We start from the raw sequence: 24,769 nt of genomic DNA on the forward strand, positions 1-24,769 counted from the left end.
ACCTATAACATGTTTATAACCAGGTGTCGTTACCTTGAAGCAGGCTGGGTGGCAGGAGATGTTGAGGTGCTCGATGGTGATCTTGGCATCGTTGCCCACCTGCTCTCCACAGTACGTACAGGCAGACGTCGTGGTAGTCCTTGTAGAGGGGGAGAGACGTGTTCAGCATGGGACACGATCAAAGCCTTTACATACAGGTTTCCAGCCAAGGAAAGACAAACTGGTATGTGTATCCATCAAGGTTATTATGGTTTTGTTATTTAATATTAGTTATTATGTCTTCCTTTTTAGAGTTTTATTTGAAGTTTAGTTTCAGTTAGTATTTATTTAGTTTCAGTTTTAAAAAAAAACATTTATATTTTGTTTGTAAACTTAGTTTCAGTTTTATAAAGTAGCCAATGGGTGGGAGGCTAAGAGCCATTTATATGTTGAAGGTCTATAGTTTTTTATGGGGGGCAGTAATACATAAGGTGATGGACCAGGACCATAGACAGACATAACATCTGTGTCATGATGGTGATGATAAGGGGATGAACCAGGACCATAGACAGACATAACATCTGTGTCATGATGGTGATGATAAGGGGATGAACCAGGACCATAGACAGACATAACATCTGTGTCATGATGGTGATGATAAGGGGATGAACCAGGACCATAGACAGACATAACATCTGTGTCATGATGGTGATGATAAGGGGATGAACCAGGACCATAGACAGACATAACATCTGTGTCATGATGGTGATGATAAGGGGATGAACCAGGACCATAGACAGACATAACATCTGTGTCATGATGGTGATGATAAGGGGATGAACCAGGACCATAGACAGACAAAACATCTGTGTCATGATGGTGATGATAAGGGGATGAACCAGGACCATAGACAGACATAACATCTGTGTCATGATGGTGATGATAAGGGGATGAACCAGGACCATAGACAGACAAAACATCTGTGTCATGATGGTGATGATAAGGGGATGAACCAGGACCATAGACAGACATAACATCTGTGTCATGATGGTGATGATAAGGGGATGAACCAGGACCATAGACAGACAAAACATCTGTGTCATGATGGTGTCTGAGGGGGCATCTCCATCTTGAAATAATCCATGTTCTTCTACACCAGGAACCGGGTCATCAGGTCATGCCAACCGGGTTATCAGGTCATACCAACTGGGTTATCAGGTCATGCCAACCGGGTTATCAGGTCATCAGGTCATGCCAACCGGGTTATCAGGTCATCAGGTCATGCCAGGAGAGATCAGTCAAATAAATTGGAAGTCCCGCTCAGTTGACTAAATCAAAATGGTGAAAGTTCTCAATGGTGCTGCCCATGTTAATACAGGCTTTTGGCCACTAGATTACATGCAAGTCCATAGCCTGGACATAGGTTTGGTTAGATTTAAATTATAAATCAATCCTAAAGGGTAAGTGGCAAGAAATATGGTGGAAAGAAACTGTCTTGCCCATGTTTACACCAATCCAAAGCTTTTTAACTTTAGTAGCAGATGGAGGAAGAATCATGTACCTTCACCTTTATCTGACAGGAGAGGAATAAACAACTAATATTACATAACTTCATTAAACAGACAGACAGACAGACAGACAGACAGACAGACAGACAGACAGACAGACAGACAGACAGACAGACAGACAGACAGGTAGGCAGACAGGCAGGCAGACAGACAGACAGACAGACAGACAGACAGGCAGGCAGACAGGCAGACAGACAGGCAGGCAGGCAGACAGACACGCAGACAAACAGGCAGGCAGACAGACAGACAGGCAGGCAGGCTGGTGCCATGACTTCATCACTGACTAATCCATTCAAAAGGTTTTAATAGAAACAGCTGAAACAATAGCACCAAAAACATTCTTCATAAATCTATAAGTTCGCAGTCTGTTTTTCTCTTCAAACAAACAAGATTTTGTGGTTAATACATCTTGGGATACAGGGGCAGAAACCAGATCCAGTGTTGGATAAACATGCTGCCTTTACCTGTCAGTACTGGGAGGTGACTCTGTAAACATGCTGCCTTTACCTGTCAGTACTGGGAGGTGACTCTGTAAACATGCTGCCTTTACCTGTCAGTACTGAGGAGGTGACTCTGTAAACATGCTGCCTTTACCTGTCAGTACTGGGGAGGTGACTCTGTAAACATGCTGCCTTTACCTGTCAGTACTGGGAGGTGACTCTGTAAACATGCTGCCTTTACCTGTCAGTACTGGGAGGTGACTCTGTAAACATGCTGCCTTTACCTGTCAGTACTGGGAGGTGACTCTGTAAACATGCTGCCTTTACCTGTCAGTACTGGGGAGGTGACTCTGTAAACATGCTGCCTTTACCTGTCAGTACTGGGAGGTGACTCTGTAAACATGCTGCCTTTACCTGTCAGTACTGGGGAGGTGACTCTGTAAACATGCTGCCTTTACCTGTCAGTACTGGGAGATGACTCTGTAAACATGCTGCCTTTACCTGTCAGTACTGGGGAGGTGACTCTGTAAACATGCTGCCTTTACCTGTCAGTACTGGGGAGGTGACTCTGTAAACATGCTGCCTTTACCTGTCAGTACTGGGAGGTGACTCTGTAAACATGCTGCCTTTACCTGTCAGTACTGGGGAGGTGACTCTGTAAACATGCTGCCTTTACCTGTCAGTACTGGGGAGGTGACTCTGTAAACATGCTGCCTTTACCTGTCAGTACTGGGGAGGTGACTCTGTAAACATGCTGCCTTTACCTGTCAGTACTGGGAGGTGACTCTGTAAACATGCTGCCTTTACCTGTCAGTACTGGGAGGTGACTCTGTAAACATGCTGCCTTTACCTGTCAGTACTGGGAGGTGACTCTGTAAACATGCTGCCTTTACCTGTCAGTACTGGGAGGTGACTCTGTAAACATGCTGCCTTTACCTGTCAGTACTGGGAGGTGACTCTGTAAACATGCTGCCTTTACCTGTCAGTACTGGGGAGGTGACTCTGTAAACATGCTGCCTTTACCTGTCAGTACTGGGAGGTGACTCTGTAAACATGCTGCCTTTACCTGTCAGTACTGGGAGGTGACTCTGTAAACATGCTGCCTTTACCTGTCAGTACTGGGGAGGTGACTCTGTAAACATGCTGCCTTTACCTGTCAGTACTGGGGAGGTGACTCTGTAAACATGCTGCCTTTACCTGTCAGTACTGGGGAGGTGACTCTGTAAACATGCTGCCTTTACCTGTCAGTACTGGGAGGTGACTCTGTAAACATGCTGCCTTTACCTGTCAGTACTGGGGAGGTGACTCTGTAAACATGCTGCCTTTACCTGTCAGTACTGGGAGGTGACTCTGTAAACATGCTGCCTTTACCTGTCAGTACTGGGGAGGTGACTCTGTAAACATGCTGCCTTTACCTGTCAGTACTGGGGAGGTGACTCTGTAAACATGCTGCCATGCTGCCTTTACCTGTCAGTACTGGGGAGGTGACTCTGTAAACATGCTGCCTTTACCTGTCAGTACTGGGGAGGTGACTCTGTAAACATGCTGCCTTTACCTGTCAGTACTGGGAGGTGACTCTGTAAACATGCTGCCTTTACCTGTCAGTACTGGGAGGTGACTCTGTAAACATGCTGCCTTTACCTGTCAGTACTGGGGAGGTGACTCTGTAAACATGCTGCCTTTACCTGTCAGTACTGGGAGGTGACTCTGTAAACATGCTGCCTTTACCTGTCAGTACTGGGAGGTGACTCTGTAAACATGCTGCCTTTACCTGTCAGTACTGGGAGGTGACTCTGTAAACATGCTGCCTTTACCTGTCAGTACTGGGGAGGTGACTCTGTAAACATGCTGCCTTTACCTGTCAGTACTGGGAGGTGACTCTGTAAACATGCTGCCTTTACCTGTCAGTACTGGGAGGTGACTCTGTAAACATGCTGCCTTTACCTGTCAGTACTGGGAGGTGACTCTGTAAACATGCTGCCTTTACCTGTCAGTACTGGGGAGGTGACTCTGTAAACATGCTGCCTTTACCAGGTACTTAATACACTGCCAGGTTGACCCTCCGGCTGGACAGGGGTTCAGTATGCATGCAAAGCGCTCCCGCAGTGACTTCGAGAGGACCTGTGCCAACTGCCTTGCAACAGTAGTGACTGCAGGTGTGCCTCAAAGTTGAGACGGCACGGCACCACATCAGACACATCAGGCTGCCACTTTGAAGTTGGTCGTGTGTGGATTGAGAACGGTTCCAGCAACTTCACAAGCTGTTGTAGCTTGGCCCAGTTGCGCTCCGTGTTCGCCCTCGGCTCCAGCAACTTCACAAGCTGTTGTAGCTTGGCCCAGTTGCGCTCCGTGTTCGCCCTCGGCTCCAGCAACTTCACAAGCTGTTGTTGCTTGGCCCAGTTGCGCTCCGTGTTCGCCCTCGGCTCCAGCAACTTCACAAGCTGTTGTAGCTTGGCCCAGTTACGCTCCGTGTTCGCCCTCGGCTCCAGCAACTTCACAAGCTGTTGTTGCTTGGCCCAGTTGCGCTCCGTGTTCGCCCTCGGCTCCAGCAACTTCACAAGCTGTTGTAGCTTGGCCCAGTTACGCTCCGTGTTCGCCCTCGGATTTCTTCCCTGTTAGCTAGTGATCACCAATGACAGGGATGCACAAGATAGGCCTATTCGAAACATCGGCATTTACTGGCAGCATTTACCTGCCAGATTCAGAAGCTTAAACCACATCAGGAAAAAAGCTTGAAAGCCCCGTTTTATATTTTTGGCTCAAATTTAGATGGAAAAAACTTAAACTGACTTTAATTTATGATGTTTTTTATTGAATTGTTTTGCAGTCAAAGATAATAGTTTCAGTTTTTCAAATGTTGCGTTTTTATTTTTATTTTAGTTTACTAAATCGTTTTTTCCAATTTTTGTTTTATTTTAGTTTCAGTTTTGATTTACTATAATGGGTTAGGGTTAGGGTTAGATAACCTTGGTGTCCGTACCACTTATTTGCCAATCTGAAGGAACTGGATAGGTGTAAGCAATAACGTTTGATTTGAATATGGTGATGACTCCACTCCACCCATCTCGTCTTGTAGCTTCCTTCTGTCGTGTTGATTACACTTATCTGTGTTCCTTCAGATTTGAACAACAAGGACCAAGGAGTTATTTTCAAAGTGTGGCGTGGTCAAAGTAGTGTTACCTGGTGTAAGAGGGGCTGCTGTAGGAATGGCTGGTAGAACTAGACGTTACATAGTCAGGAACGTCTCTGGCGTTGTGCTTGGTTAGGTCTGTAGCGTTGACGTACTCCTTCAGGTACACAAAACCCCTGAGGGAGGAGAGAGAAGGGGGAGGAGAGAGAAGGGGGAGGGGAGAGACGGGGGGAGGGGAGAGACGGAGGGAGGAGAGAGAAGGGGGGGGGAGAGAAGGGGGAGGGGAGAGGAGGGAGGGAGGAGAGAGAGGGGGGAGAAGGGGGAGGAGAGAGAGAGAAGGGGGAGGAGAGAGACGGAGGGAGGAGAGAGGATGGAGGAGAGAGAAGGGGGAGGAGAGAGACGGACGGAGGAGAGAGGATGGAGGAGAGAGAAGGGGGGAGGAGAGAGACGGAGGGAGGAGAGAGGATGGAGGAGAGAGAGGGAGGGAGGAGAGAGAAGGGGGGAGGAGAGGGAGGGAGGAGAGAGAAGGGGGGAGGAGAGAGACGGAGGGAGGAGAGAGATACTTATTGTAACCATCACATAGTAACCATCACGTTGATAGTAACCATCACATAGTAACCATCACGTTGATAGTAACCATCACATAGTAACCATCACGTTGATAGTAACCATCACATTGATAATAACCATCACATAGTAACCATCACGTTGATAGTAACCATCACATTGATAGTAACCATCACATTGATAATAACTATCACATAGTAACCATCACATTGATAGTAACCATCACGTTGATAGTAACCATCACATTGATAATAACCATCACATAATAACCATCACGTTGATAGTAACCATCACATTGATAATATCCATCACATAGTAACCATCACGTTGATAGTAACCATCACATTGATAATAACCATCACATAGTAACCATCACGTTGATAATAACCATCACATAGTAACCATCACGTTGATAGTAATCATCACATTGATAATAACCATCACATAGTAACCATCACGTTGATAGTAACCATCACATTGATAATAACCATCACATAGTAACCATCACGTTGATAATAACCATCACATAGTAACCATCACATTGATAGTAACCATCACATAGTAACCATCACATTGATAGTAACCATCACATAGTAACCATCACGTTGATAATAACCATCACATAGTAACCATCACGTTGATAGTAACCATCACATAGTAACCATCACATAGTAACCATCACATAGTAACCATCACGTTGATAATAACCATCACATAGTAACCATCACGTTGATAGTAACCATCACGTTGATAGTAACCATCACATTGATAGTAACCATCACATAGTAACCATCTCATTGATAGTAACCATCACATAGTAACCATCACGTTGATAGTAACCATCACATTGATAGTAACCATCACATAGTAACCATCACGTTGATAGTAACCATCACATAGTAACCATCACATAGTAACCATCACATTGATAATAACCATCACATAGTAACCATCACATTGATAATAACCATCACATTGATAGTAACCATCACATAGTAACCATCACGTTGATAATAACCATCACATAGTAACCATCATTACTAGAGTAACTGGTATAACCCACTGTACTTCTAAAGTTCCACCCCCATCCTTCTCATGATTCACTCACTTCTTGGACTCGGTGTCTGGTGACGTGGGTCTCTGGTTGGCAGAACTGTCCAAGGTCCTGGAGTAGGAGCTAGAACTAGAGGAAATAATACTGTATATCAGACAGTGTGTCATTATGGGTCAAATAGAACATAGCAGAGAAACAGAATGGGACAGGAAAACACAGGACAAACGATACTGGTATGGACAGACTATACTGGTGTGGGCAGACTATACTGGTATGTCTATGGGTAGTACGAGAGAGGCTTGATACAGAGGACAGACCATACTGGTATGGACAGACTATACTGGTATGTCTATGGGTAGTACGAGAGAGGCTTGATACAGAGGACAGACCATACTGGTATGGACAGACTATACTGGTATGTCTATGGGTAGTACGAGAGAGGCTTGATACAGAGGACAGACTATACTGGTATGGACAGACTATACTGGTATGTACCAGAGAGGCTTGATACAGAGGACAGACTATACTGGTATGAACAGACTATACTGGTATGTACCAGAGAGGCTTGATACAGAGGACAGACTATACTGGTATGTACCAGAGAGGCTTGATACAGAGCTCAACAACAGTCAGGGAGGAAACCTTAGATCCAATACAGATGTATAACACAGCTGCTTTGGCATAAATCTCCTACTGGGTCTCCCTCTTACCACCACTACTATATTATACATTCCCAGGTACTGAAAATGTACGACTAGTGGATAACCAGTATGTGCTATGACCCTCACAGTGTCTCCTGGATAACCAGTATGTGCTATGACCTTCAGTGTCTCCTGGATAACCAGTATGTGCTATGACCTTCACAGTGTCTCCTGGATAACCAGTATGTGCTATGACCTTCAGTGTCTCCTGGATAACCAGTATGTGCTATGACCTTCACAGTGTCTCCTGGATAACCAGTATGTGCTATGACCTTCAGTGTCTCCTGGATAACCTATATGTGCTATGACCTTCAGTGTCTCCTGGATAACCAGTATGTGCTATGACCCTCACAGTGTCTCCTGGATAACCTATATGTGCTATGACCTTCAGTGTCTCCTGGATAACCTATATGTGCTATGGCCTTCAGTGTCTCCTGGATAACCTATATGTGCTATGGCCTTCAGTGTCTCCTGGATAACCAGTATGTGCTATGGCCTTCACAGTGTCTCCTGGATAACCTATATGTGCTATGACCTTCACAGTGTCTCCTGGATAACCAGTATGTGCTATGGCCTTCACAGTGTCTCCTGGATAACCAGTATGTGCTATGACCTTCACAGTGTCTCCTGGATAACCAGTATGTGCTATGGCCTTCAGTGTCTCCTGGATAACCTATATGTGCTATGGCCTTCAGTGTCTCCTGGATAACCTATATGTGCTATGACCTTCACAGTGTCTCCTGGATAACCAGTATGTGCTATGACCTTCAGTGTCTCCTGGATAACCAGTATGTGCTATGACCTTCACAGTGTCTCCTGGATAACCAGTATGTGCTATGACCTTCAGTGTCTCCTGGATAACCTATATGTGCTATGGCCTTCACAGTGTCTCCTGGATAACCTATATGTGCTATGACCTTCAGTGTCTCCTGGATAACCTATATGTGCTATGGCCTTCACAGTGTCTCCTGGATAACCTATATGTGCTATGACCTTCACAGTGTCTCCTGGATAACCAGTATGTGCTATGACCTTCAGTGTCTCCTGGATAACCTATATGTGCTATGGCCTTCACAGTGTCTCCTGGATAACCTATATGTGCTATGACCTTCACAGTGTCTCCTGGATAACCAGTATGTGCTATGACCTTCAGTGTCTCCTGGATAACCTATATGTGCTATGGCCTTCACAGTGTCTCCTGGATAACCTATATGTGCTATGACCTTCACAGTGTCTCCTGGATAACCAGTATGTGCTATGACCTTCACAGTGTCTCCTGGATAACCAGTATGTGCTATGGCCTTCAGTGTCTCCTGGATAACCTATATGTGCTATGACCTTCAGTGTCTCCTGGATAACCAGTATGTGCTATGACCTTCAGTGTCTCCTGGATAACCTATATGTGCTATGGCCTTCAGTGTCTCCTGGATAACCTATATGTGCTATGACCTTCAGTGTCTCCTGGATAACCTATATGTGCTATGACCTTCACAGTTTCTCCTCGATAACCTATGTGCTATGACCTTCAGTGTCTCCTGGATAACCTATATGTGCTATGACCTTCAGTGTCTCCTGGATAACCTATATGTGCTATGACCTTCACAGTTTCTCCTGGATAACCTATATGTGCTATGGCCTTCTAACCTATATGTGCTATGACCTTCACAGTTTCTCCTGGATAACCTATATGTGCTATGACCCTCACAGTGTCTCCTGGATAACCTATATGTGCTATGGCCCTCACAGTGTCTCCTACACATATCTTTAGTGTCCCAAAATATCACATGTATTTGGTTTCCTATCTTACTACCAATAGATTCTTTACTATCATAGAAGCCCTAGTTTACAGTGCCTTGCGAAAGTATTCGACCTTCTTGAACTTTGCCACATTTCAGGCTTCAAACATAAAGATATAAAACTGTATTTTTTTGTGAAGAATTAACAACAAGTGGGACACAATCATGAAGTGGAACGACATTTATTGGATATTTCAAACTTTTCTAACAAATCAAAAACTGAAAAATTGGGCGTGCAAAATTATTCAGCCCCCTTAAGTTAATACTTTGTAGCGCCACCTTTTGCTGCGATTACAGCTGTAAGTCGCTTAGGGTATGTCTCTAACATTTTTTCCCATTCCTCCTTGCAAAACAGCTTGAGCTCAGTGAGGTTGGATGGAGAGCATTTGTGAACAGCAGTTTTCAGTTCTTTCCACAGATTCTCGATTGGATTCAGGTCTGGACTTTGACTTGGCCATTCTAACACCTGGATATGTTTATTTTTGAACCATTCCATTGTAGATGTTGCTTTATATCATTGTCTTGTTGGAAGACAAATCTCCGTCCCAGTCTCAGGTCTTTTGCAGACTCCATCAGGTTTTCTTCCAGAATGGTCCTGTATTTGGCTCCATCCATCTTCCCATCAATTTTAACCATCTTCCCTGTCCCTGCTGAAGAAAAGCAGGCCCAAACCATGATGCTGCCACCACCATGTTTGACAGTGGGGATGTCTTGTTCAGGGTGATGAGCTGTGTTGCTTTTACGCCAAACATAACGTTTTGCATTGTTGCCAAAAAGTTCAATTTTGGTTTCATCTGACCAGAGCACCTACTTCCACATGTTTGGTGTGTCTCCCAGGTGGCTTGTGGCAAACTTTAAACTACACTTTTTATGGATATCTTTAAGAAATGGCTTTCTTCTTGCCACTCTTCCATAAAGGCCAGATTTGTGCAATATACGACTGATTGTTGTCCTATGGACAGAGTCTCCCACCTCAGCTGTAGATCTCTGCAGTTCATCCAGAGTGATCATGGGCCTCTTGGCTGCATCTCTGATCAGTCTTCTCCTTGTATGAGCTGAAAGTTTAGAGGGACGGCCAGGTCTTGGTAGATTTGCAGTGGTCTGATACTCCTTCCATTTCAATATTATCGCTTGCACAGTGCTCCTTGGGATGTTTAAAGCTTGGGAAATCTTTTTGTATCCAAATCCGGCTTTAAACTTCTTCACAACAGTATCTCGGACCTGCCTGGTGTGTTCCTTGTTCTTCATGATGCTCTCTGCGCTTTTAACGGACCTCTGAGACTATCACAGTGCAGGTGCATTTATACGGAGACTTGATTACACACAGGTGGATTGTATTTATCATCATTAGTCATTTAGGTCAACATTGGATCATTCAGAGATCCTCACTGAACTTCTGGAGAGAGTTTGCTGCACTGAAAGTAAAGGGGCTGAATAATTTTGCACGCCCAATTTGATTGCACGCCCAGTTTTTGATTTGTTAAAAAAGTTAGAAATTTTCAATAAATGTCGTTCCACCTCATGATTGTGTCCCACTTGTTGTTGATTCTTCACAAAAAAATACAGTTTTATATCTTTATGTTTGAAGCCTGAAATGTGGAAAAGGTCGCAAAGTTCAAGGGGGCCGAATACTTTCGCAAGGCACTGTAGGTATCTCCAACTATAACATTCATTAGGTTCCCGTTCCACGTGTCCCTTCCTTAAGCACAGCAACAAAGAGCGTGTTGTGAAGCTTTGAGATTACAGCAGACAATGGAAAGGAATGCTACGACAGACATGAGGAAACATGAAGAGATATTAACATGCTGCTGTGTAAGACGTGACACTCACCGGTCCATTGAAGGCTCTGGGTCTCTGTGATGAAGAAGAGACAGTAATATCGTCAGAACACCCACTTCTAGAGAATGAATGGCTTCCAATAGCCACACTGGGCACAGCCGTCAATTCAACGTCTATTCCACGTTGGTTCAATGTAATTTCATTGAAATGACGTGGAAACAATGTTGCTTCAACCAGTGTGAGTCCAGTGGGTTCCAAGTCTCTAACTTGTTCCTCCTCAACTCTGATGTTAGGCTGTATGTTTCCCTGTGAAGATTGTGTCTCCGTCTACCAACAGTCAACCAGCTAACCTTTCAGATTTCTAAGAAACACACTCTGCGTTCTCCTCCAAGTCTATTTAACATTACTTTAGTCACTTCTCATCTGTAGTAAGCTATGTGTGTCTCCTTCTGCCAGGCGTTCCCCCTACCAGAGGATAGGTAGAGGAATGGCAGGGATTATGTTTCTCTGGTTGCTTTACTGGCTAAGACAGGTGTGGTCTGACACTTCTGTAGTGTTACCTTACCGACCTCTCCTCCCCTTCTCATCAAATTGCAGTTAACCATTACCTCTCTCTCTCTCTCTATTTCTCCCTCTCTTTCTTTCTATTTTTCTTTCGCTCTTTCTTTGGTCTCGCTCTCATTCTTTCTCTCTCTGGTATTTTCTCCCTGTCTCTCCTTCCTCTCTCTCTCTGGTATTTTCTCCCTCTCTATCCTTCCTCTCTCTCTCTCTGGTATTTTCTCCCTCTCTCTCTCTCTCTGGTATTTTCTCCCTCTCTCTCCGTCCTCTCTCTCTGGTATTTTCTCCCTCTCTCTCCGTCCTCTCTCTCTGGTATTTTCTCCCTCTCTCTCCGTCCTCTCTCTCTGGTATTTTCTCCCTCTCTCTCTGTCCTCTCTCTCTGGTATTTTCTCCCTCTCTCCTTCCTCTCTCTCTCTCTGGTATTTTCTCCCTCTCTCTCCTTCCTCTCTCTCTGGTATTTTCTCCCTCACTCTCCTTCCTCTCTCTCTCTCTGGTATTTTCTCCCTCACTCTCCTTCCTCTCTCTCTCTCTGGTATTTTCTCCCTCTCTCTCCTTCCTCTCTCTCTCTCTCTGGTATTTTCTCCCTCTCTCTCCTTCCTCTCTCTCTGGTATTTTCTCCCTCACTCTCCTTCCTCTCTCTCTCTCTGGTATTTTCTCCCTCACTCTCCTTCCTCTCTCTCTCTCTGGTATTTTCTCCCTCACTCTCCTTCCTCTCTCTCTCTCTGGTATTTTCTCCCTCTCTCTCCTTCCTCTCTCTCTCTCTCTGGTATTTTCTCCCTGTCTCTCCTTCCTCTCTCTCTGGTATTTTCTCCCTCTCTCTCCTTCCTCTCTCTCTGGTATTTTCTCCCTCTCTCCTTCCTCTCTCTCTCTCTGGTATTTTCTCCCTCACTCTCCTTCCTCTCTCTCTCTCTGGTATTTTCTCCCTCTCTCTCCTTCCTCTCTCTCTCTCTCTGGTATTTTCTCCCTCACTCTCCTTCCTCTCTCTCTCTCTGGTATTTTCTCCCTCTCTCTCCTTCCTCTCTCTCTCTCTCTGGTATTTTCTCCCTGTCTCTCCTTCCTCTCTCTCTCACTGGTATTTTCTCCCTGTCTCTCCTTCCTCTCTCTCTCTCTCTCTCTCTCTGGTATTATCTCCCTGTCTCTCCTTCCTCTCTCTAACATGCTTCTAGCATTATGCTGATAATGTTAGTCAATGATTAAAGGCATTGTGTTGTAAAATAAAGGCTAATACGTCCTATAGCGGTGGTCATACCTCTTCTCTTTACAGACAGTTGGTGCACTCCATCTATCCCATGGTGATTCACTGTCAGATGACCTACAACACAAACACCATGAAGACATCATACATACCGCTCCCATAGGAAGACAAGGTAACGTCATGTACATCATGATGGGTGTAAAGAGATCAGTTTACTAGAGATGTTAGGGAAAGCGCAAACGGGTATGTATCTGACCTATATACAGCAGCACCAATTCAGTGTTCTGGTTCACTGGGCTGAGGGTGTTACCTGGAGGTTATAAACAGAGGCTCAGGGTGTTACCTGGAGGTTATAAACAGGGGCTGAGGGTGTTACCTGGAGGTTATAAACAGGGGCTGAGGGTGTTACCTGGAGGTTATAAACAGAGGCTGAGGGTGTTACCTGGAGGTTATAAACAGAGGCTGAGGGTGTTACCTGGAGGTTATAAACAGGGGCTGAGGGTGTTACCTGGAGGTTATAAACAGAGGCTGAGGGTGTTACCTGGAGGTTATAAACAGAGGCTGAGGGTGTTACCTGGAGGTTATAAACAGAGGCTGAGGGTGTTACCTGGAGGTTAAACAGGGGCTGAGGGTGTTACTAATGGAGGTTATAAACAGAGGCTGAGGGTGTTACTAATGGAGGTTATAAACAGAGGCTGGGGGTGTTACTAATGGAGGTTATAAACAGAGTCTGGGGGTGTTACTACTAGAGGTTATAAACAGAGGCTGAGGGTGTTACTACTAGAGGTTATAAACAGAGGCTGAGGGTGTTACTACTAGAGGACATAAACAGAGGCTGAGGGTGTTACCTGGAGGTTATAAACAGAGGCTGAGGGTGTTACTACTATAGGTTATAAACAGAGGCTGAGGGTGTTACTACTAGAGGTTATAATCAGAGGCTGGGGGTGTTACTAATGGAGGTTATAAACAGAGGCTGAGGGTGTTACTACTAGAGGTTATAAACAGAGTCTGGGGGTGTTTCTACTAGAGGACATAAACAGAGGCTGAGGGTGTTACCTAGAGGTTATAAACAGAGGCTGAGGGTGTTACTACTAGAGGACATAAACAGAGGCTGAGGGTGTTACTACTAGAGGACATAAACAGAGGCTGGGGGTGTTACTACTAGAGGTTATAAACAGAGGCTGAGGGTGTTACTACTAGAGGTTATAAACAGAGTCTGAGGGTGTTACTACTAGAGGTTATAAACAGAGGCTGAGGGTGTATCTACTAGAGGTTATAAACAGAGGATGAGGGTGTTACTAGTGGAGGTTATAAACAGAGGCTGCGGGTGTTACCTGGAGGTTATAAACAGAGGCTGAGGGTGTTACTATTGATGTTATAAACAGAGGCTGAGGGTGTTACCTGGAGGTTATAAACAGAGGCTGGGGGTGTTACTAATGGAGGTTATAAACATAGGCTGAGGGTGTTACTACTAGAGGTTATAAACAGAGGCTGAGGGTGTTACTACTAGAGGTTATAAACAGAGGCTGAGGGTGTTACTACTAGAGGTTATAAACAGAGGCTGAGGGTGTTACTAATAGAAGACATAAACAGAGGCTGAGGATGTTACTAATGGAGGTTATAAACAGGGGCTGAGGGTGTTACTAATGGAGGTTATAAACAGAGGCTGAGGGTGTTACTACTAGAGGTTATAAACAGGCTGAGGGTGTTACTACTAGAGGTTATAAACAGAGATTGAGGGTGTTACTATTAGAGGTTATAAACAGAGGCTGAGGGTGTTACCTGGAGGTTATAAACAGAGGCTGAGGGTGTTACTACTAGAGGTTATAAACAGAGGCTGGGGGTGTTACTACTAGAGGTTATAAACAGAGGCTGAGGGTGTTACTAATGGAGGTTATAAACAGAGGCTGAGGGTGTTACTACTAGAGGTTATAAACAGAGGCTGAGGGTGTTACTACTAGAGGACATAAACAGAGGCTGAGGGTGTTACCTGGAGGTTATAAACAGAGGCTGAGGGTGTTACCTGGAGGTTATAAACAGAGGCTGGGGGTGTTACTACTAGAGGTTATAAACAGAGGCTGAGGGTGTTACTACTAGAGGTTATAAACAGAGTCTGGGGGTGTTTCTACTAGAGGACATAAACAGAGGCTGAGGGTGTTACCTGGAGGTTATAAACAGAGGCTGAGGGTGTTACTACTAGAGGACATAAACAGAGGCTGAGGGTGTTACTACTAGAGGACATAAACAGAGGCTGGGGGTGTTACTACTAGAGGTTATAAACAGAGTCTGAGGGTGTATCTACTAGAGGTTATAAACAGAGGATGAGGGTGTTACTAGTGGAGGTTTATAAACAGAGGCTGCGGGTGTTACCTGGAGGTTATAAACAGAGGCTGAGGGTGTTACTATTGATGTTATAAACAGAGGCTGAGGGTGTTACCTGGAGGTTATAAACAGAGGCTGGGGGTGTTACTAATGGAGGTTATAAACAGAGGCTGAGGGTGTTACTAATAGAGGACATAAACAGAGGCTGAGGATGTTACTAATGGAGGTTATAAACAGAGGCTGAGGGTGTTACTACTAGAGGTTATAAACAGAGGCTGAGGGTGTTACTACTAGATGTTATAAACAGAGGCTGAGGGTGTTACTAATGGAGGTTATAAACAGAGGATAATGGTGTTACTAATGGAGGTTATAAACAGAGGCTGAGGGTGTTACTACTAGAGGTTATAAACAGAGGCTGGGGGTGTTACTACTAGAGGTTATAAACAGAGGCTGGTGGTGTTACTAATGGAGGTTATAAACAGAGGCTGAGGGTGTTACCTAGAGGTTATAAACAGAGTCTGAGGGTGTTACTACTAGAGGTTATAAACAGAGGCTGAGGGTGTTACCTGGAGGTTATAAACAGAGGCTGAGGGTGTTACTACTAGAGGACAGAAAGAGGCTGAGGGTGTTACCTGGAGGTTATAAACAGAGGCTGAGGGTGTTACTACTAGAGGACAGAAAGAGGCTGAGGGTATGTGTGTGACAAGTGACTCAGTGCAGTGTTGTGTGTGAAAGGGGTGAGCTGTGTGTGTGGGGGGGGGCTTACTGTTTCTGAACCGTAACCAGGGACACCTGTGGATCCTGCTCCTCAGGCTCCTCCTCCTCACTGAGATGAGAGAACATAACAGACTTTTAGTACTGGATGGTTGGGTGGTTTGACTTGTGCTTTGTTAGGAGCTTGGGGGGGGGGGGGGCACTGTGGATGTGTATAAGTGATGATCTGTGAGGAGGTTCATTCACCTCTTGTCTGTGGTAGTGATAGGGTTGACGTCCCAGGACCTCTTCCACGTATGTCTGAAGAGAGGGGGGGGACACCACAGTTAGTCTGGAGACTGAGCTCAATTCAACATTGGAAGAGGTATGGGGTTTGCCAACAGACACTAGTATAAGAAGCACACAGTGGAAGTAGACACTAGTATAGGAAGCACACAGTGGAAGTAGACACTAGTATAGGAAGCACACAGTGGAAGTAGACACTAGTATAGGAAGCACACAGTGGAAGTAGACACTAGTATAGGAAGCACACAGTGGAAGTAGACACTAGTATAGGAAGCACACAGTGGAAGTAGACACTAGTATAGGAAGCACACAGTGGAAGTAGACACTAGTATAGGAAGCACACAGTGGAAGTAGACACTAGTATAGGAAGCACACAGTGGAAGTAGACACTAGTATAAGAAGCACACAGTGGAAGTAGACACTAGTATAGGAAGCACACAGCGAAAACAGACTAACTTTCGAATACCTTGTTGTGTTCGTGTTGATGGGGATAAAGTCGTCTTCAAGGTCCTCCAACACATTTTCATTTACACTGTAAAACAGAAAACAGATTAAAACAGATCATTTAAAGCTCTGACTCGTCATGAGCTGTGTGGATCCAAGCATAAAAACTAGTAGACAGGTACAGTATATCTCACCTGGAGTCAGTACTAGGGGTCGGACTGTCAATATCTCTGTTGAAATAATATCATTATATGGTACTGTTAGAATGAAGCACATTGAAGTACAATAGTAATACATTTAGTAGTGGCAGGTCGTAGTAGTAGTAGATTTAGTTGTGGTAGGTAGTAGTAGTAGTAGATTTAGTTGTGGTAGGTAGTAGTAGATGTAGTTGTGGTAGGTAGTAGTAGCAGTAGTAGATTTAGTTGTGGTAGGTAGTAGTAGTAGTAGTAGATTTAGTTGTGGTAGGTAGTAGTAGTAGTAGATTTAGTTGTGGTAGGTAGTAGTAGTAGTAGATTTAGTTGTGGTAGGTAGTAGTAGTAATACATTTAGTAGTGGCAGGTTGTAGTAGTAGTAGATTTAGTTGTGGTAGGTAGTAGTAGTAGTAGATTTAGTTGTGGTAGGTAGTAGTAGTAGTAGATTTAGTTGTGGTAGGTAGTAGTAGTAGTAGATTTAGTTGTGGTATGTAGTAGTAGATTTACTAGTGGTAGGTAGTAGTAGATTTACTAGTGGTAGGTAGTAATAGATTTACTAGTGGTAGGTAGTAGTAGTAGTAGATTTAGTTGTGGTAGGTAGTAGTAGTAGTAGATTTAGTTGTGGTAGGTAGTAGTAGTAGTAGATTTAGTTGTGGTAGGTAGTAGTAGCAGTAGATTTAGTTGTGGTAGTTAGTAGTAGTAGTAGATTTAGTTGTGGTATGTAGTAGTAGATTTACTAGTGGTAGGTAGTAGTAGATTTAGTTGTGGTATGTAGTAGTAGATTTACTAGTGGTAGGTAGTAGTAGATTTACTAGTGGTAGGTAGTAATAGATTTACTAGTGGTAGGTAGTAGTAGTAGTAGATTTAGTTGTGGTAGGTAGTAGTAGTAGATTTAGTTGTGGTAGGTAGTAGTAGTAGTAGATTTAGTTGTGGTAGGTAGTAGTAGTAGTAGATTTAGTTGTGTTAGGTAGTAGTAGTAGTAGATTTAGTTGTGGTATGTAGTAGTAGATTTACTAGTGGTAGGTAGTAGTAGATTTACTAGTGGTAGGTAGTAGTAGATTTACTAGTGGTAGGTAGTAGTAGATTTACTAGTGGTAGGTAGTAATAGATTTGGTAGTGGTAGGTAGTAGTAGATTTACTAGTGGTAGGTAGTAGTAGATTTAGTAGTAGTAGATGAAGTAGTGGCAGGTAGTTGATTTAGTAGTAGTAGATTTAGTAGTAGTAGTAGATTTACTAGTGGTAGGTAGTAGTAGATTTAGTAGTAGTAGTAGATTTACTAGTGGTAGGTAGTAGTAGATTTAGTAGTAGTAGTAGATTTACTAGTGGTAGGTAGTAGTAGATTTAGTAGTAGTAGTAGATTTAGTAGTGGTGGGTAGTAGATTTAGTAGTAGTAGATTTAGTAGTGGTAGGTAGACGTACATTTAGTAGTACTAGTAGATTTAGTAGTGGCAGGTAATAGTAGTACTAGTAGATTTAGTAGTACTAGTAGATTTAGTAGTGGCAGGTAATAGTAGTACTAGTAGATTTAGTAGTGGTCTGACAGGTTATAGTAGATTTAGTAGTAATAGACTTAGTAGTGACAGGTAGTAGATTTAGTAGTGACAGGTAGTAGGAGATTTAGTAGTGACAGGTAGTTGTAGATTTACTAGTGACAGGTAGTAGTAGATTTAGTAGTGGCAGGTCGTAGTAGTAGTAGATTTAGTAGTGGCAGGTCGTAGTAGTAGTAGATTTAGTAGTGACAGGTCGTAGTAGTAGTAGATTTAGTAGTGGCAGGTCGTAGTAGTAGTAGATTTAGTATTTGTAGTAGTAGACTTGAAAAACATTAGGCATTAGGAAAGGCAACTGTGTGTGTGTGTGTGTGTGTGTGTGTGTGTGTGTGTGTGTGTGTGTGTGTGTGTGTGTGTGTGTGTGTGTGTGTGTGTGTGTGTGTGTGTGTGTGTGTGTGTGTGTGTGTGTGTGTGTGTGTGTGTGTGTGTGTGTTACTACATATCCTAGAAGTGAAAGATCAAGGGAGAGGAGGAGAGGGAGAGGATAGGGGGAGAGGGGAGAGGATAGGGGGAGAGGGGAGAGGGTAGGGGGAGAGGGAGGGGGAGAGGATAGGAGGGGGGAGAGGGGAAAGGGTAGAGGGGAGAGGGAGGAGGAGAGGGGAGAGGATAGGGTGAGAGGGAGGGGGAGAGGGGAGAGGATAGGAGGGGGGAGAGGGGAAAGGGTAGAGGATAGAGGGAGAGGGGAGAGGAGGAGAGTGGAGAGGGTAAAGGATATGGGGAGAGGGGAGTGGGAGGGGAGAGGATTGGAGGGGGGAGAGGGAAAGGGTAGAGGATAGAGGGAGAGGGTAGGGGGAGATGATAGGGGAAAGGTTAGAGGATAGGGGGAGAGGTTATAAGGGGAGAGGTTAGAGCGTAGAGGGAGAGGTTTGAGGGGAGTTGTTAGAGGGTAGAGAGATAGGGGGAGGTTAGAGGGAGAGGGAAGAGGTTAGAGGGTTGAGATGATAGGAGGGAGAGGGTAGAGATAGGGGAGAGGATAGAAGGGGAGAGGCTAGAGGTTAAAAATTAGGTGATATGGGGAGAGGTTAGAGGCTAGGGAGAGAGGCTAGGGACTTAGGGGCTAGGGACTAAGGGTCTAGGGACTAAGGAGCTAGGGACTAGGTCAATGGGGGACGTACCTGTGTGTGTCCTCTGGCTTTTCGTCTCTCGGCTCCTCCTCTTCCTCCCCGGACTCGGCATAACTGAGCCTGAGGAAGAGACAACCAGAGACACAGTTGGTGAGTAAAATGCCCCCTATTTATTTATTTATTTTATGTTTTATTTCACCAGGTAGGCCAGTTGAGAACAAGTTTTAATTTACAACTGCGACCTGGCCAAGATGAAGCGAGGTAGTGCGACAAAAAACAACAACACAGAGTTACACATGGGATAAACAAAAGTACTGTCAATAACACAATGCTGGTCCATCAGACCCTAACTGACATCAGACCCAGAACCACAGACACAGCTGGTCAGTTAATTACTCCCTAACCACTGGTCCATCAGAACCACAGACACAGCATTACACATGAAACAGGGTTTGTGAGAGAGAGAGAGAGAGAGAGAGAGAGAGAGAGAGAGAGAGAGAGAGAGAGAGAGAGAGAGAGAGAGAGAGAGAGAGAGAGAGACCAGAGAGAGAGACCAGAGAGAGAGAGAGAGAGAGAGAGAGAGAGAGAGAGAGAGAGAGAGAGAGAGAGAGAGAGAGAGAGAGAGAGCACTGTGACTGACCCAAACTTAAGGAAAGCTTTGACTATGTACAGACTCAGTGAGCATAGCCTTGCTATTGACAAGGGCCCCCGTAGGCAGACCTGGCTCTCAAGAGAAGACAGGCCTGGCTCTCAAGAGAAGACAGACCTGGCTCTCAAGAGAAGACAGGCCTGGCTCTCAAGAGAAGAGAGACCTGGCTCTCAAGAGAAGACAGGCTATTTGCACACTGCCCACAAAATGAGGTGGAAACTGAGCTGCACTTCCTAAACTCCTGCCAAATGTATGACCATGTTAGAGACACATATTTCCCCCAGATTACACAGACCCACAAAGAATTTGAAAACAAACCCAATTTTGATCAACTCCCATATCTACTGGGTGAAATACCACAGTGTGCCATCACTGCAGCAAGATTTGTGACCTGTTTTCACCAGAAAAGGGCAACCGGTGAAGAACAAACATCGTTATGTTTATTTATTTTCCCATTTTTAATTGAACTATTTACACATAATATGACATTTGAAATGTCTTTATACTTTTGGAACTTTTGTGAGTGTAATGTTTACTGTAATTATTTTGTGTTGTTTATTTCACTTTTGTTTATCTATTTCACTTGCCTTGGCAATGTTGACATGTTTCCCATGCCAATAAAGCCCCATGAATTGAAATTGAGAGAGAGAAAGAGAGAGACACACACACACGTGCACTGTGGTGTATGGAGGAAAGAATGAGTGTCTGATATAAGGGGTCTCCTCTCTAACTACCTGTCTGATCCATAGAGAAGCTCCTGACTCCAAGATCCTGGGATGGGAGGGATGGGCTTTACCAACTCCTGTTTTAGACTACACAGAGGAGGAGAGGAGAAGAGGGGAGCAAAGACAGGAGAGGAGGACAGGACAGGACAAGAGGAGAGAGGAGGTGAGAAAATAGCTTTAAAATGCTTTTAGTACCACCATGTGGCTGTGTGGATACATTGTATTAAATAACTTAATTTCAAAAGTAATAAAAACTATTTTGAACGAACCCATTAGTGAGAGAGAGGAGATCATCAGTCATGTGCTGAGGGATCGGCTCACCGTGCACTCTGTAGACAAGACAGGGAGGACTTGAATTGAAGAACACTAAAGTTTACATCTAGCAAACTATTATAGCATCAACTGGTCTCTCTCTCTCTTCTCTCACCTCTCTCTCTCTCTTTTCTCTCTCTCTTAAGACCTGTGTAAGATCACATTTCATCCTGTGTGAAAGTTGGCTGATCACTTCCTCTATTGGCTCTAGTGTAGGTACATCCCCAGCAGGATGGAGTTTACCAAACATTAACAACACCTGCTTTTTAATTGAGACATGGAATGTGTGTGTGCCATTCAGAGGGTGAATGGACAAGACAAAAGATTTAAGTGCCTTTGAACGGGGTATAGTAGTAGGTGCCAGGCGCACCGGTTTGTGTCAAGAACTGCAACGCAGTTGGGTTTTCTGTTTCCTGTGTATATCAAGAATGTTCCACTCTACCCAAAATTACAACCAAATAATTGCAGCATTACTGCAAAAATGGAAGAGGCAAGTGGAAGGGGGAAAAAGTAAGGGACTCGTCACATAGTTCAAGTAAACAGGGAGGGACTAACCTAATTGTGTCCAATTAAAAAACACTAATTTTCATTGAAAAACATTTTCAATTGAAAAACATTTTGTCACAGTTTGGTACCGGTTTTATATCACCCACGGATGACGTGAATGAGGAAGTCTCTCTCTGTGATGTTTCCTACCTGTCCTCTGGCTCTGCAGACTGTGGGCCTACTCTCACCCAGAGCCGTGTATAGCCTACCCATAATGTAAATACATGGCTCTGGTCTCAACACTACACACACTGTGGTGCAACATATCTGATCATTGTAATTCAAATGAATAGATACATTAATGAATCAATACTGTACCTGGATGAACCTGTGTCGAAGGAGATGAGTGTGTCAGACAGGGCTGTCAGTGTGTCCACTGTGGCAGGATTCTTCTTCACTGGGTTATATGGGACAGGGGACACTAATACAGAGGGGACTGGGGGGACGTCTTTCAACGGGACACCACTGTCTGGGGACAGTTTTTTCATCACCTCAACTTTCAACTCAGGAAGTGGAGTAGCCGTTTTGGTACACCCTGGCTTCATGCCCTCATAAGGGCCAATCACTGTTGGGGTGTCAACTATGACGGGGGCTGGAAGGAGGACGTCTTTCACAGAGACAGGAGAGACAGCTTTCACAGAGACAGGAGAGACAGTTTTCACAGAGACAGGAGAGATGTCTTTCACAGAAACAGGAGAGACAGCTTTCACAGAGGCAGGAGAAACGTCTTTCACAGAGACAGGAGAGACATCTTTCACAGAGACAGGAGAGACAGCTTTCACAGAGACAGGAGAGACGTCTTTCACAGAGACAGGAGAGACAGCTTTCACAGGGACAGGAGAGACAGCTTTCACAGGGACAGGAGAGACAGCTTTCACAGGGACAGGAGAGACAGCTTTCACAGGGACAGGAGAGACAGCTTTCACAGGGACAGGAGAGACAGCTTTCACAGGGACAGGAGAGACAGCTTTCACAGGGACAGGAGAGACAGCTTTCACAGGGACAGGAGAGACATCTTTCAAAGAGACGGGAGAGACATCTTTCAAAGGGACAGGAGAGACATCTTTCACAGGGACAGGAGAGACAGCTTTCACAGGGTCAGGAGAGACAGCTTTCACAGAGACAGGAGAGACGTATTTCACAGAGACAGGAGAAACAGCTTTTACAGAGACAGAAGAGACATCTTTCACAGATACAGGAGAGACGTCTTTCACAGAGACAGGAGAGACGTCTTTCAGAGAAACAGGAGAGCCGTCTTTCAGAGAGACAGGAGAGACAGTTTTCAGAGAGACAGGAGAGACATCTTTCACAGAGACAGGAGAGACAGCATTCACACATACAGGAGAGACGTCTTTCACAGATGGAGCAGCTGGTTCTTTGGGGACAGAGGGAGTCTCAGTGAAGACAGAGTCGTCATTGTCTGTGATCACCACCCTTTAGACACACAAGAAACAACAAGACAGAAAAACTAAATATCTCCAGGCAAGCCTTTCATTTCAGACGTCATTATCATTTTCCATGAGGAACAAAACAGGACAGTCCATTGAGAAGCATCAGTTACCTTTTAGCCACAAAAGATGAAACATCTGGGGTCAGGGAGGTTTCTAGTGGTTTCTCTGTAGAACTGTCAGGAGAACAGGAGATAAGATACAAACAGGGGAATAGAGAGATGGAGACAGATAACGAGATAAAAAGATAGAGACAGAAATAGAGGAGAGAGAGAGAGGGAGGGGGAGATGGAGAGAGACAGATAACGAGAGAAAAGGATAGAGACAGAAATAGAGGAGAGAGAGAGAGGGAGGGGGAGATGGAGAGAGACAGATAACGAGAGAAAAGGATAGAGAGAAATAGAGGAGAGAGAGAGAGGGAGGGGGAGATGGAGAGAGACAGATAACGAGAGAAAAAGATAGAGACAGAAATAGAGGAGGGAGAGAGAGGGAGGGGGAGATGGAGAGACAGATAACGAGAGAAAAAGATAGAGACAGAAATAGAGGAGAGAGAGAGAGGGAGGGGGAGATGGAGAGACAGATAACGAGAGAAAAAGATAGAGACAGAAATAGAGGAGAGAGAGAGAGGGAGGGGGAGATGGAGAGACAGATAACGAGAGAAAAATATAGAGACATCCATGGGAGAGAGAGAGAGGGAGGGGAGATGGAGAGACACATAACGAGAGAAAAAGATAGAGACAGAAATAGAGAGAGAGAGAGAGAGAGGGAGGGGAGATGGAGAGAGACAGATAACGAGAGAAAAGATAGAGAGAAATAGAGGAGAGAGAGAGAGGGAGGGGAGATGGAGAGACAGATAACGAGAGAAAAGATAGAGACAGAAATAGAGGAGAGGGGAAAGAAGATGGAGAGAGACTTGTTTTCCTCAAGAAAATTTTAGAGACAGAAATAGAGGAGAAAGAGAGAGGGAGGGGAGATGGAGCAGATAACTGAAAAAAGATAGAGACAGAAATAGAGGAAAACAGTACAGGGCCCTGGAGAAGAGGATATAGCCAATCACATACTCATATTTCTTGGCAGCTGAGAGGACGTAGGAGCGTTGTCGGGCTGAAGAAGTCCTGAGCACATCCATGGCTGCTTCCTCTCTGATGGACAGATGGATAGACACAGAGAGAACTGGGAGGTTTGAGGTGGGACGACTGTGAGAGGAGAGAGAGAGAGAGAGAGAGAGAGAGAGAGAGAGAGAGAGAGAGAGACAGGAAGTAAAGAGAGAGGGGTAAAGAAAGAGATGAGACTTGTTTTCCTCAACATCTATTTTCTGAGGTAAAAAAAGAGTTTTGTAGCATCTGAAATGGCACTCTGTTCCCTATATAGGGCCCAAAACAGTACAGGGCCCTGGTCAAAAGGAGATCTCTATAAAGAGAACAGGGTACCATTTGGGATGCATTGTGTGTGTCTTACCGTTTCTCCTTCTCCTCTGGGGAAAGCTGGTCCTCAGTTTGAACTGGGAGGTTTGAGATGGGACGCACTGTGTGAGGAGCTCTGGAGGGAAGAACACATACACACAAACACTTATCAAACACTTCCCCTTAAGTCACAACAGTTATCTCTGTTAATCCTTTACCACACACAGCGTCACACACTCAAGCACGTTCACTGAGTTTACTCATAAGAATTGCATAAGGTTTACTCACATTCTCTTGTAGCTCTCTGAAGGCCTCTTGGTGAAGCTGGATGTTGACACACTGCAAATAGAGG

General features: G+C 44.6%; 1 protein-coding gene across 1 annotated transcript in view; it reads right to left on the reverse strand.

Annotated features, from left to right (window-relative positions):
- Positions 1–22,424, reverse strand: part of LOC124011251 (LIM and calponin homology domains-containing protein 1-like) — a 23,726-nt gene extending 1,302 nt beyond the window's left edge. The window contains exons 1-13 of the mRNA XM_046324435.1: positions 21,885–22,424; positions 20,978–21,037; positions 20,718–20,795; positions 19,386–19,454; positions 16,727–16,762; positions 16,555–16,620; positions 16,050–16,103; positions 15,856–15,915; positions 12,822–12,884; positions 11,066–11,089; positions 6,793–6,867; positions 5,168–5,293; positions 34–139 (exon numbers count right to left, since the gene is read on the reverse strand). Coding sequence (XP_046180391.1) covers positions 34–139; positions 5,168–5,293; positions 6,793–6,867; positions 11,066–11,089; positions 12,822–12,884; positions 15,856–15,915; positions 16,050–16,103; positions 16,555–16,620; positions 16,727–16,762; positions 19,386–19,454; positions 20,718–20,795; positions 20,978–21,037; positions 21,885–22,111 — 1,044 coding nt within the window. The 5' untranslated portion in view covers positions 22,112–22,424. The remainder of the gene's footprint in view (positions 1–33; positions 140–5,167; positions 5,294–6,792; positions 6,868–11,065; positions 11,090–12,821; positions 12,885–15,855; positions 15,916–16,049; positions 16,104–16,554; positions 16,621–16,726; positions 16,763–19,385; positions 19,455–20,717; positions 20,796–20,977; positions 21,038–21,884) is intronic.
- Between the last annotated feature and the right edge of the window lie 2,345 nt (positions 22,425–24,769).

The sequence above is a fragment of the Oncorhynchus gorbuscha genome, linkage group LG23 (genome assembly GCF_021184085.1).
Source record: "Oncorhynchus gorbuscha isolate QuinsamMale2020 ecotype Even-year linkage group LG23, OgorEven_v1.0, whole genome shotgun sequence".
NCBI lineage: Eukaryota > Metazoa > Chordata > Actinopteri > Salmoniformes > Salmonidae > Oncorhynchus > Oncorhynchus gorbuscha.